At 45.9% G+C, this 12,020-nt stretch overlaps 1 protein-coding gene across 1 annotated transcript; it reads left to right on the top strand.

Moving 5' to 3' along the window:
- The first annotated feature begins 2,755 nt into the window (after positions 1 to 2,755).
- Positions 2,756 to 8,140, top strand: FEM1B (fem-1 homolog B). The gene is made up of 2 exons (XM_015811923.1): positions 2,756 to 3,003; positions 6,352 to 8,140. Exons 1-2 carry the CDS (start codon positions 2,756 to 2,758, stop codon positions 7,985 to 7,987), a joined length of 1,884 nt encoding a protein of 627 aa, XP_015667409.1. The 3' UTR covers positions 7,988 to 8,140.
- Positions 8,141 to 12,020: the final 3,880 nt, after the last annotated feature.

Here is a 12,020-nt window from a genome sequence, read left to right on the forward strand (position 1 = left end):
GTACTCGGCGGCGGCGGCTGAGACTCGGCCTCGCTCCGGATATACGTTTTGTGGGCCGACCAGCTCGGAGAAGGAACCGTCGCCCTCGAAGGCGCCCGGCTCTGAGTTGCCACGTTAGCCATGGACACTTCCACATGCTTTGGAAGGTTTAAGTGCCCGCTTAATCTCTTGTACACCTCAAAAAGTAATACAATCACACCGCAGCCCAATCTACTGGAGGGTGTGTGTGGAGAAGGAAGAGAAAAAAAGGAATTTCTGAAGGCTGCCTCCCCATTGCATGACACCCCCCCCCCCCAAACACACATACAAAGCATAGAGATGGGAGAGAAAGGGATTGCAGGAGAGGCAGCTGTTTGTTCTACACATGAAAAGGAATACAATTGGACTGATAGGCTGGAGTTGGGAATTGTACTACACAATTTGCAGTATTCTCTTGAAAGTTGTCCATTCTGTGTGTGAGAGGGGAAGCAAGCAATTTTTGTAGGAAATCTCTCTTTTGCCTGACCCTTTCCTGCTGCTGGCAAGATCACACTATCACACTGCTTTCAGAAGAGCAAACAGCTTACTCTCTTCAGATCTTTCTCCAATCTCTCTGCTTTGTAAGGACAGGAGGAAAAGAAAGCAACCAATTTTTGTAGGCAATCTCTCCTTTGACTGTGTTTCTCTTGAATTCAGTTAGGCATAAAAGAGTTTTTTGGTGAGAAAGCCAATAGTGGAAAACTTTCACCTTCCATACATTCATGTGTCATTAATAGCACAAGACAATAAAGTAAGATTGGTACCATCATCAAAATCCTGATCCAGTGATCCAAGAGTTTTCAGTCGGTTTTCTACACATCTCTTACTTTTATGATAGTTTGCAGCAGCAATTTGTGGTCCACCCTCCCTTCTGATTCAAACTTTGTTCCTAAGTGATGCAAACATGATGGACCAAACAGGAGCAAGAGAATGATCTGACAGTATTCTTGCTACCTCCACATTCAAAGTATTCTGCTGCTGCCAGTAATGAAATCTGGAACAACGTGGGTGATACTGGCTTATGCATATGGCAGATTAAGAAGGGTAGAGGTTTTAATTGTACATCTTGTGCTTGTTTTTGGAATGCGTACTTACTTAAACATAAGCCAATATTTATAAATGAGTACACTGAAAATTGCACAAATCAAAATACACAGCAACAATGTGCTCACTCTTGACCTAAATTTACTCACTCCTGAACTGAAGCAATCCAATTTACAACCATATTTATGTAGAGAGAAACTGTAACCTCAATTGATCAAAAACAAGGGTAAAAAAACCCCTCTCCCTCCTGCTTTTGTGGCATTTCTGCCTGTCAACCTGAACATTTGAGGAGCTTCTTTGATGCATGTGCATTGCTCGTGAATTACCATATTCAGATCATCTATCCTGGGAGATTAAGAGTAAAGATACTATCAAGAATCAGGAGGGATATGGAAAGAACAAGTGGAAATATGATTATTCGCAGCAGAGAATCACCAGTCTTTTTGCCCCTGCCTCTGGTGCAAGCTGCGGAAAGAGTCTTTTGGTTGAATCAGGTCCATGCATAATACATGAAATTGGTCTTGTATTATTTCTACAGGTGGCAACATCTCCAGTTGCATGACTCTGAATTAACTATTCATTTTGTTACTGAAACCAATATAGAACAGGCCTCCGGTCCAATTAGCAAGATTACATTACTGAGGCATCTGGTACTACCAACGACTAAGCAGGACAAAGGCTGTGTTCCCTGAAGGTCTCTGGAGCAAGTCACAGGCGGATTGCAAAAGGTCCAGCGGGTATTGTGCCAGCCACATTTCCCGCCCGCTGCGGGGCTGGTGGCCTGGAGGAAGAGCCTTGTCATTCCCCAAAAAGTTGGGGAACCCATCAAGAGCCTGAAAAAGAGATTTTGATGGCTGAGCTCGCACCGCGCGCCAAGTTTAAATCAACCAACACTCATCGGGTCCCATAGTAGTTTGCAATCGCAGAATTGTGGTTTAACACAAGTAAGTCACGGCTTAGCGCGTGCCGGGCTCCATCCACGTCGCCACCTGCCGCTCCCCCCACCAGGAAACAGGCAGGAACGGAGACACCTTCGCGCCCGCTCAGCAGCCGGGCTCCGGAACTCACTTCGTCTGAACAGCGATTTCCGGGACGGATTGGTTTTGCAGAGGACGGCATAGCTACATCCGGTTTCGGTTCCATGCTAATAACAACTGACGCTGATTGGACGCCCGGAAGGGCGCTTCCGACGTTCCGTAACCCCCCAGCCCCGCCCCTCCGCAGCGAGAGCGCCGCGCCCCTTCCGGGCACCCGTAGTAGCAAGGAAGCGTTCCGTCCTGCTTCCGGGGTGCTCCGGAAAGGCCTCTGCGGCTCGGCCCTTCGCTGCTCCTCCTGGTGCCGCCGCCGCCGCCTCCTCCTCCTCCAGGATCGCGGCCGGGGGAGAGGACGGGCGCTCCGGCCTTCCCAACGGACCCTGCGCCCCGAGGGTCCCTTCCCAGGAGGAGCGCTGCCCGGAGGACGAGGACGCGGCCGGCCATGGGGCCCGTCTGACCGGCCGCGCATGGTGGGCGACGGGAGCGGCGGGACGACGAGGAGCGTCGGCGCCCCCCCGGGCCCCAAGGGGGCCGGCCCGCATGCCCGTGCCCGCTGCGGAGCCACGGAGGGGGGGGAGCGGGAGGAGCCCCGGCCGGCGCCGGCCCCTCCGGGGGAGGCCGGCGGGGCGCGGTGGCGGTCCCCGCAGGAGCAGGCGGCCATGGAGAGCCTGGCCGGCTACGTCTACAAGGCCGCCAGCGAGGGCCGGGTGCTGACCCTGGCCGCCCTGCTGCTCAACCGCTCCGAGGGCGACGTCCGCTACCTGCTCGGCCATGTCACGCACCAGGGCGGGCAGCGATCCACGCCGCTCATCATCGCCGCGCGCAACGGGCACGCCAAGGTGGTGCGCCTGCTGCTGGAGCACTACCGGGTGCAGACGCAGCAGACCGGCACCGTCCGCTTCGACGGGTAGGTGCGCCCTCTCGGCTCCCGGGGGTGGGGTGGGGGGCGCCGCCCGGTCCATTGCAGCGCCCTTCGAGGGGTGTGGGTGTGGGTGTGTGTTAACTTGACCGGTGAGGCGGGCATCTTCCTTCCCCCTGGAGGGCATCAGTACAGTATCAATAAACGGTCGTCACCAATCCCGACAAGTGGAAGAATAAGGAGCAGCCAAAGCGGTTGCTTGTTTCTTGCCTTGTGTAATTCTGATCATGCTGGACTATAATTAGGAGGGGGTGTTATATGACACTGGACATCGCCTGAGTTTTTAAGATTACTTGCATGCAACAGGCGATGATGTATGCAGGTTTGCCATCCGATCGCTGTCCCATTTCTCATCCCTGTGCAATTTAATCATTTCATTCCCTCTGAACCTACTGTTATTGTGTGGGCCATCAGTTATTTTCTCTCCTGCAAGGCAGGAGTTTGTTGGAAAATTAGGAAGCTACAAGGAAGGCAGGGAGGCTGTGAGAAAGTAAACATCTATTCAAGCACAAGTTATTTACTCTAATGTACTAGGTCCAGATCACAGGACTGTTCACGATCATAATCAAGTCTGTGTCTTGCATTATATGAGGACAATAATTAGAGTCAGGGATCTTAATGTTGTTTTGTAGAAAAGGCGCTCCACCCTTTAAGAAGCACTGGGGTTCCCTCCCACATTTTTACTGTGACAGTCTCTGAAAAGCAAACACATGAAGCCTTTGAACATTAGCCTCTCTGTATTTCAGTGGAATATTGTGGGCACAGATGAAGCCTTGAAGGTCTTTTACTGCATGGAGTTTTCTTTATGTATTTCCTGGTGAGAATTATTGGGAGTTATTTAGCACCAAGGTTAAGCTGGACTGTATTGGAAAAATGGCTTAAAGGTCTCATCTGAAAGAATTTGGGTGCATTTCAATTTTCTAATTCTGTTCTTTCCAGTCAAACCGGCGTTATACCGGTTTAGAAGATATTGATTCAGCGAAGCTGAAATTATTTCACTTAAAGATATCAGACCAAAAGGACAAATACAAACTGCTTAAACATGTAATGCTAAACACTTCCCCTGTACGTATCTGCTGTATCATTGGCCACCTTTCTCTCTCTCTTTTTGGCCAAATATACTTGATAATTTCTTTCTGTGACATCGCTGAGAGCTGTGGGACATACCACCCGGGAGGGGAGCCTAGAGGGGCCTGTGTACAGCCAGACAGCCCAGTTGCTCTCTGCTCCTGGCGAAATGGATTAGGTAAGATAGGACAAGTTATATTGGAACATCTAATTAGATAAAATGAAAACAATGTTACTGTGTGCTAAAATCTCTTGAGTACAACAGCTATTTTTTCCGATTTTGAGAAGGGAGGATTAAACAGCAGAAATTGTCTAGTTGGAGGCAGGAAGACAACTAGCTTCCTCTGAAAGCCCCTAATTTGAAGAGCTATCCAAGCTGAATTTTAGGTACTGTTGGGATGTGGGAACTAGATTGGTAGAGCCTTCAGCTGAACTTCTTCACTTGCTTGGCTTCCCTCCCGTTAGGCTTTTTTTAAAAAAATAAGGAGTTCTGTTAAATTATCGTATAGTTTACAGGGGTAACCTTGAAAGACACCTTGCAGACAGTCGCTTCTGGTATCCAGAAGAAGCTATTTGGGAGTCTGTGGAGAGTTTCCGAAGAGAACACTGAAGGGGCTTCCTGTGAAGCAGCTGTTGCACTCAAAAGATCCACAACAGGTTACAAGAGGCAAACTGAAGAGCTGCAGAATTAAAAATAAACAAATCACCCAACAATTCCCTGGCAAAGAAAATTTGGAGGAAGCCATGCCTGGGATTCTGCCCAGGGTCCTCATCTGAGCCTGGAATTAATACCTTTGAGGCCCCATTTCTTCTTTCCTTCAAGCAGCTTTGGAACCTACGTGCTTCACTGTGCCAGGATATTGCCCACTGTTTTTAGACTCCCTCCCAGCAACTTCCCTCCACTCACCCACTATCCCGTAAAGCAGAGGTCACCAACCTTTGTCGGTTGATGGACAGGAGGGAGGGGGAAGCATTTTACACACGTGCACCGCAAAGAGGGTGGGGCTAGTGCCCGTGTGATACTCACTAGCCCTGCCCCGTTCTTGTGTGGCACAGCGCCTTGTTTCTGTGCCCCGGGGCGTGGCGGTGGCCATTTTTGCATCTTGCAGCGTGGCGGTGGCCCGTTTTTGCGCCCCGGGGCATGGCGCTAGCGCAAGTGAGGGTGTGCACACTCGGGCATGCACTGGCCAGCCTGTCCTGCGGTCCGGTGGCCAGTAGGCCACAGCCCACTACCAGGCCGCGGCCCACAGGTTGGGGACTCCTGCCGTAAAGGGTAGGACAGCAGCGTGAGGTGAGGCCTCCTAGGAAAGGGTGCCATTGAGACATAGTTGCCTTTCCTAAGTGGATAAATCATGCCAAATTCCAGATACATTAGGTTGTTATTTAACTAAACAAATATTGCTGAAAAACAGTTTGCCAGAAACAGACACACACACAAAAATCAGTAGCTTCAGTTAAGTTCTGCTAGATCTACTTGGTTATTTTTTTTGTGTAATAAACTTATGCTCAGTGGGTTAGCGTACTTTGGATTTACCAGTTACCTTTGTTTCACTACATGAAAAGCTAAACGGTTGCATCCCTTCAGTCAATGAACTTGTCTCCTTGGTTTGTATCATGGAGTTTATCTAAGATTATAAATGCAGTTGAGGAGGGTAACTAAATTGCTACTGCTTTTCTTTTAAGCTAGTGAGATGAGTAGAAGTCTTTCCCCTCCCCCTCCCCGAACTTTCCATGCATGCGTTTGCTTAAACTTTGGTGACGTTTCTCAGACTTTGGGGGCTTTTTCATCCTGAGTCATGCATTTCTTAGAACACACTTAAGGACCACAACTGGTCTATTGGAATGTGCTCATGTTTTTCATCAGTTATCATTCATCTGTTCAAAATAGGCACGGTGCTCTTTAGTATCTGTGGTTGTATTTTGTAAACTGCCTGTTAATGTGGCTGGCAAATAGCTCCCACCAGCTGGCCTGTTTACGGATTAGACTGTTTCACCGTTGTGTGAAATGCACTTTTAAAACTAGCCTTGCCTTCTCCAATATATGGAACTTACTGTATGTAGCTGCCCTGGTTGTGTGCCTACACAAAAACACAATCCTTAAGGCTATTCTTGATTCTTTCATTTAATACCCGTCCTTTGCACTCTCCCTCTTTCTGAATTATCTCTCTGAACAGAGAAACTCCATCTCTTATTTCTCATGGACTTATTTTTAAGCCGTTACTAAAATTATGCCCCTTGCACACATTTTTCTCTCTTCTTTTTCCACAGCTACGTCATCGATGGAGCCACGGCATTGTGGTGTGCAGCCGGAGCAGGCCACTTCGAAGTTGTCAAGCTTCTGGTAAGCCATGGAGCTAATGTTAACCACACTACCGTAACCAATTCCACCCCTCTGCGGGCTGCCTGCTTTGACGGCAGGCTGGACATCGTCAAGTACCTTGTGGAGAACAATGCCAACATCAGCATCGCTAACAAGTACGACAACACTTGCCTTATGATTGCTGCTTACAAGGGCCACGTCGATGTGGTGCGCTTTCTTCTAGAGCAGCATGCGGATCCCAATGCCAAAGCACACTGTGGCGCTACAGCATTGCACTTTGCAGCTGAGGCGGGTCACTTGGAGATTGTCCGAGAGCTGGTGAAGTGGAAATCTGCCATGATGGTGAATGGCCATGGAATGACGCCGCTGAAGGTAGCTGCAGAGAGCTGTAAAGCCGATGTTGTGGAGCTGCTGTTGGCACATGCGGACTGTGACCGCAAGAGCAGGATTGAAGCTTTGGAGCTCCTGGGTGCCTCTTTTGCAAACGACCGGGAAAATTACGATATCATGAAAACCTATCATTATTTATATTTAGCTATGCTGGAGCGGTACAGAGATAGCGAGAACCTTCTAGAGAAGGACATCCTGCCTCAGATAGAAGCCTATGGCAACCGGACAGAATGCCGGACTCCTCAAGAGCTGGAATCCATTCGCCAGGACCGAGATGCTTTGCACATGGAGGGCCTCATCGTCCGTGAGCGGATCCTGGGTTCTGATAATATTGATGTATCACATCCAATTATTTACCGCGGTGCTGTTTATGCCGATAACATGCAGTTTGAACAGTGCATTAAGCTCTGGCTCCATGCTTTGCATTTACGACAGAGGGGCAGTAGGAATACCCACAAGGACCTTCTCCGATTCGCTCAAGTTTTCTCTCAGATGATACACTTGAATGAGCCTGTGAAAGCCAAGGACATTGAGAGCGTCTTGAGATGTAGCGTCCTGGAGATAGAGCAAGGGATGGCCAGGGTCAAAAGTTCTCCAGAAGCTGAGCTTCACACAGCCATGGACAACTATGAATGCAACATCTTTACCTTCTTGTACTTGGTGTGCATCTCAACCAAAACCCAGTGTAGGGATGAGGAACAATCACGAATTAATAAACAGATTTATAACTTAATCCACCTGGATCCCAGGACACGAGATGGGTCTAGTTTGTTGCACCACGCTGTTAACTCCGGCACACCAGTCGATGACTTCCATACCAACGATGTCTGCAGCTTCCCTAACGCCCTGGTCACCAAACTTCTTCTGGATTGTGGTGCTGATGTCAATGCTGTGGACAACGAAGGGAACACTCCGTTACATGTCATAGTGCAGTACAACAGGCCCATTAGTGACTTTTTGACCTTGCATTCGATCATCATTAGCTTGGTTGAGGCTGGTGCTCACACAGATATGACAAACAAACAGAAAAAAACTCCTCTTGACAAAAGTACAACGGGGGTGTCTGAAATCCTCTTGAAGACTCAGATGAAACTGAGCCTGAAGTGCCTGGCTGCTCGAGCTGTGCGGGTTTATCATATCCGTTATCACAATCAGATTCCCAAGACTTTGGAAGAATTTGTAGAATTCCACTGACTAGGCCACATCTATATGGTGATAATTTCACTTTCCCTCCATGAAGGGTCAAATAAAATGTCAGGCAGAGAGTCTGAATTTCCTTTCTTTTTCCATTTTTTCAGGAGCGAATAGACACCAGTCAGCTCTTTGATGTTTTGCTTTGATTTCCAAATATATCATCCGGTGGCAGGATAAATGGGGTCTTTTTCCCTTAGAGGAGAACAAAAGAAACTCTAACTTAGAATAAGGGTAAAATATTTTGATACAGCACTCTTGATGCACACGGGTTTTACCATTGACAGCCAAGAATGCTTTAAGCACTATCTGCCAAGTGTTTTTGCATTTGATAGATCGAGCCAGTACGTACCTATGCAGCAGTCTGGGGAGTCATCCATTGGGGGTGGGAGGTGGGGGTAGATGGGGGTGAGAATTATTGCTGGGATTTTATTGACACATATAACACAATCCAGGGAAATGTATTCTTCACCAGCCTGTTTTTTTAACGTTTTTTCATTCCCACCGATATCAGTAACTTTTGTTTCTAATTTCTGCTTGCAATGAAATGAAAATAACTGATTATTTCCCATCAGACAGAAATTCAGACAAGAGAATGGGCTTGTTAATAGTATATTTTTCATTGATTCTTAGAACAAAAAATTAATACAACTCTTCCAACTCAATTCTTTATGCAGAAGTATTTTTTCAGTTGAGTGACATGCAAAAATGCTGTTGGTATTTATGTGTGTATGGGTAAGCATGGTGGTTTTGGATAGACCCCCCTCACCTAGAATTTTATCTGAATTGCGTTTTCCTACTATCTTCCAACTAGCTGGCAAGCACGGATTTTTTCAAAAGATGAGCTCATATTTTTTTAGAAATATTTGAAAACTGTAGCAGGAAGGATCAGGGAAGAATAAATGACGTTGTCCTGCCCTGAAAATAATGTTGTGTTTTCAGTCTGTTGATCATGGCTCCCCCCCCAAAAAAATGCCTCCCTCCCAAAGCCATCTGGTTAATTTTTCGTAGTAACTCGATTGTGTGAAAAATGTTTGACCTGGGAAAGCATCTTTGGCAAAAACGTCAGCAGCCTAGGGCTAAATTTTTGACAGGTCTTTGGAAGCACTTGCCATTATTTTAAATGTCACTTTGTCAAAATGTGGAAGAACGGTCTGTCATTTTTTTAAATGGGTCAGTTCTATTCGAAAAGACATTCTGGAGACAGGTATATGTCTTTGTACTACAAATAAAATCTTGAATGTGAAACCAGGTCTTAATTCTAATTTGTTACGTTGCAAAGATGATTTGTTACTGCTGCCTGTTTGACATCAGTAAGGGCATAATATTTTTCAGAGAGAAGTCGATTCCCCCCATTGCATATAAACTTTCCATTTTTCAAATAGATACAAAACATGCATTGCCTCTATTTCTGATTGTTGTATCTGCCTTCTTCCCTGTTAATCCACTACTTTGTATGTTGCAACAATGGTTTTGTAAGGCACTAAGATATTTAAAAATGGCAAGCATGTTAATCCAGGGGAGGAAAGTACAGTTTTGAACAGGGCTGTGGAGTCGGTAGATAAATGTTCCGACTCCGACTCCTCAGTTTTTTGTACTTCCGACTCCGACTCTGACTCCAGGTACCCAAAATTGACTCCGACTCCGACTCCACAGCACTGGTTTTGAAGAACACCCAGTGGATGCCTGCACGGAGCAGGGTTTGAGCCTCAGTGACCTCTTCCAACTCTAGAATTCAATGATAAACTATAATACGATTTCTTTGTTTTTGGCTTTCTGTGTTTTTTTTATGAAAGCAGTGATCATTATTTATAAATTGCAGTATTTTTTGGAAACATGCCATTGTAGTTTGCCAAACGATAGTTGAAACAAACAGTCACATCAAATGATGTGAAATAGAATTATTTGTTGGCTTGTCTTGTCTTCATGCTGCAATTCATTAGCTGTGTATCAGAGAGCTGGTTCAGCAGCTCAGCAACTTCTTCAAAGCCATAACAATGCAAATTGTAAAGATTGTCAATGTGTGGTCCTACTTTTATAGTACGTGTTGGAAAACCAGACCATGGAGTTTATTTTTAACAACGAAAACTGGGTTAAAATTTTATAAATATATACATGGTTATTTTTTATTTTAGTCTAATTTAATTGTGTAATTATGGTATTTCTTTTAAGCACAAGTAAAAGGCTTGGAATGAACATAATACCAAGGTTGTCCCAAGAAATTTCATTGAACAGATTAGATTTGAAAAATAGTGGTACAAGCAGTGAACCTTTTGTGAGCTGTTAGGCTAAAATGTGACTGATATCCTTTGCCTTTCAGATTGTAAATGGCTTACAGTCAACTGTAGATTACTGTTTGTTTCAAGAATATTTTGTCTTCCTAAAACAGAACATGTAAGGGGCTCCTATGCAGCCATAGGAGGAAAGTGTCCTCCTGTTGTTGATTCCCAGTGTCTAGTTCAAGACTTGGAGATATGTTGTGCCTCTTTTCATCTGAAGAATATATTACATATCTAATCCATTTTGCAAGGCAGGAATTGGGTAAAGAAGTGATTTGTGGCTTCCTCTGAATCAGCTGCCAGTCAATTTTGCCAATGTCTTGAGATTCTTTCGCTCTTTTCCATATTATGATAGTATTGAACCAAAAGGCAAGATGATGACTCCCACTCTATTGTATGTATGTTGTGAGCCACTGTGAGGTCAGTAGGAGCTAGCAATATGTTGATTTATTATCTCCTACCACATTTAAAATGACTTGTGTCAGTTAAAGATACAGTTGTAAACAATACAGTTAAAATCCAAGGCAGAATCTAAATCGGTGGTAAAATAGCTCCATGTAAAGCTTGATGTACTCAAGCCAGGTTGTAACCAAAATATGGACTAACAGTTGCTACTTTTGACTAGTTAAAGAAGAATTGTTTGGGCGCATTAGTTGTGCCTTGAAAATGTGTTCTCACTTGCAAATCCAGGATCACTTGAAGGGTCAAGCAGCATTCCAAATTACAGTTCTGCCCTTTCAGGAGGAGTGCAGCACGTCTCTCTTGAATCTCCACATCTGTTTTTTTCCTTACTACTAGCACCTCTGCCCTGTCTGGATTTAATTGCAGCTTGTTCTCCCTCAGCATGCTTATTGTTGAATTTAAGTCATGTTCAGGACTGCTAACTACCAAGAGAACTTCTAGTTTGTGGCATAGGATTCACCAGGATTACCAAAACAGTCCCAGTACCATAACCTGAGTGAAGCTCCCATTGAAATCTCCAGACAATTAGTTTCATTCAGATGCTTCTGAAGCTATGAGGCCACCAGCCTCTTAACTGCTTCACCCAGGAACAGGAAGTCATTAACGGTCCAGGATATTGCTGCCTCTTTTGAGTAAGCGGGAACGCAGGTATCACCTAAGGATGCCACAGTCGCCTACAACCATGGGGAACAGTCCTGGACCGATCAGTTGGATCAACCGGAAGAGTCGATGGACGCATGCTTAGTCTGTCTCCTTGAAAGCTGAAAAGAATCACTGTTAACATGGGGAAAGTTTCCAAGGCTTCCCCAAAGATGCGTTTTCAAGAGGCAACTGGACGTTCTTGGTTTTTCCTTGCAGACATTTCGCTTCTCATCCAAGAAACCTCTTCAGTTCTGAGAAGCGAAATGTCTTGAAGGAAAAACAAAGAAAGTGCAGTTGCCTTTTGAAAAAGCACCTTTTGGACAACTATGACCTGAGAATCTCCAGAGACAGGGCTTCCTTAGGACTTGTCCCATCGCTGGAAGTTGAATCGAAGAACATTGGATTGGCCTTCCCTGCCCAAAAAAATTTGGGAAAATTGCTTCCGGTGGGCTGCTCATTCTTCTGCCGCACTTTTCCCCGGATGGAGGGAGTGCCTCACCCTGGAAGAGGATTGCCAGCCTATGCAGATGCAACAGAGGCAGAGAGGGAAGTTCTCTCTGCTCCATGGGCTTCAATGGAATATGGCTGCATGACGGTATGAAGGGTTCATTTCTTAGGATTCCACTCCGCAAGCTGATCTGTCTTGATATTTC

This window comes from Protobothrops mucrosquamatus, unplaced genomic scaffold, assembly GCF_001527695.2.
Source record: "Protobothrops mucrosquamatus isolate PMUCROS unplaced genomic scaffold, P.Mucros_1.0 scaffold56, whole genome shotgun sequence".
Classification (NCBI taxonomy): domain Eukaryota; kingdom Metazoa; phylum Chordata; class Lepidosauria; order Squamata; family Viperidae; genus Protobothrops; species Protobothrops mucrosquamatus.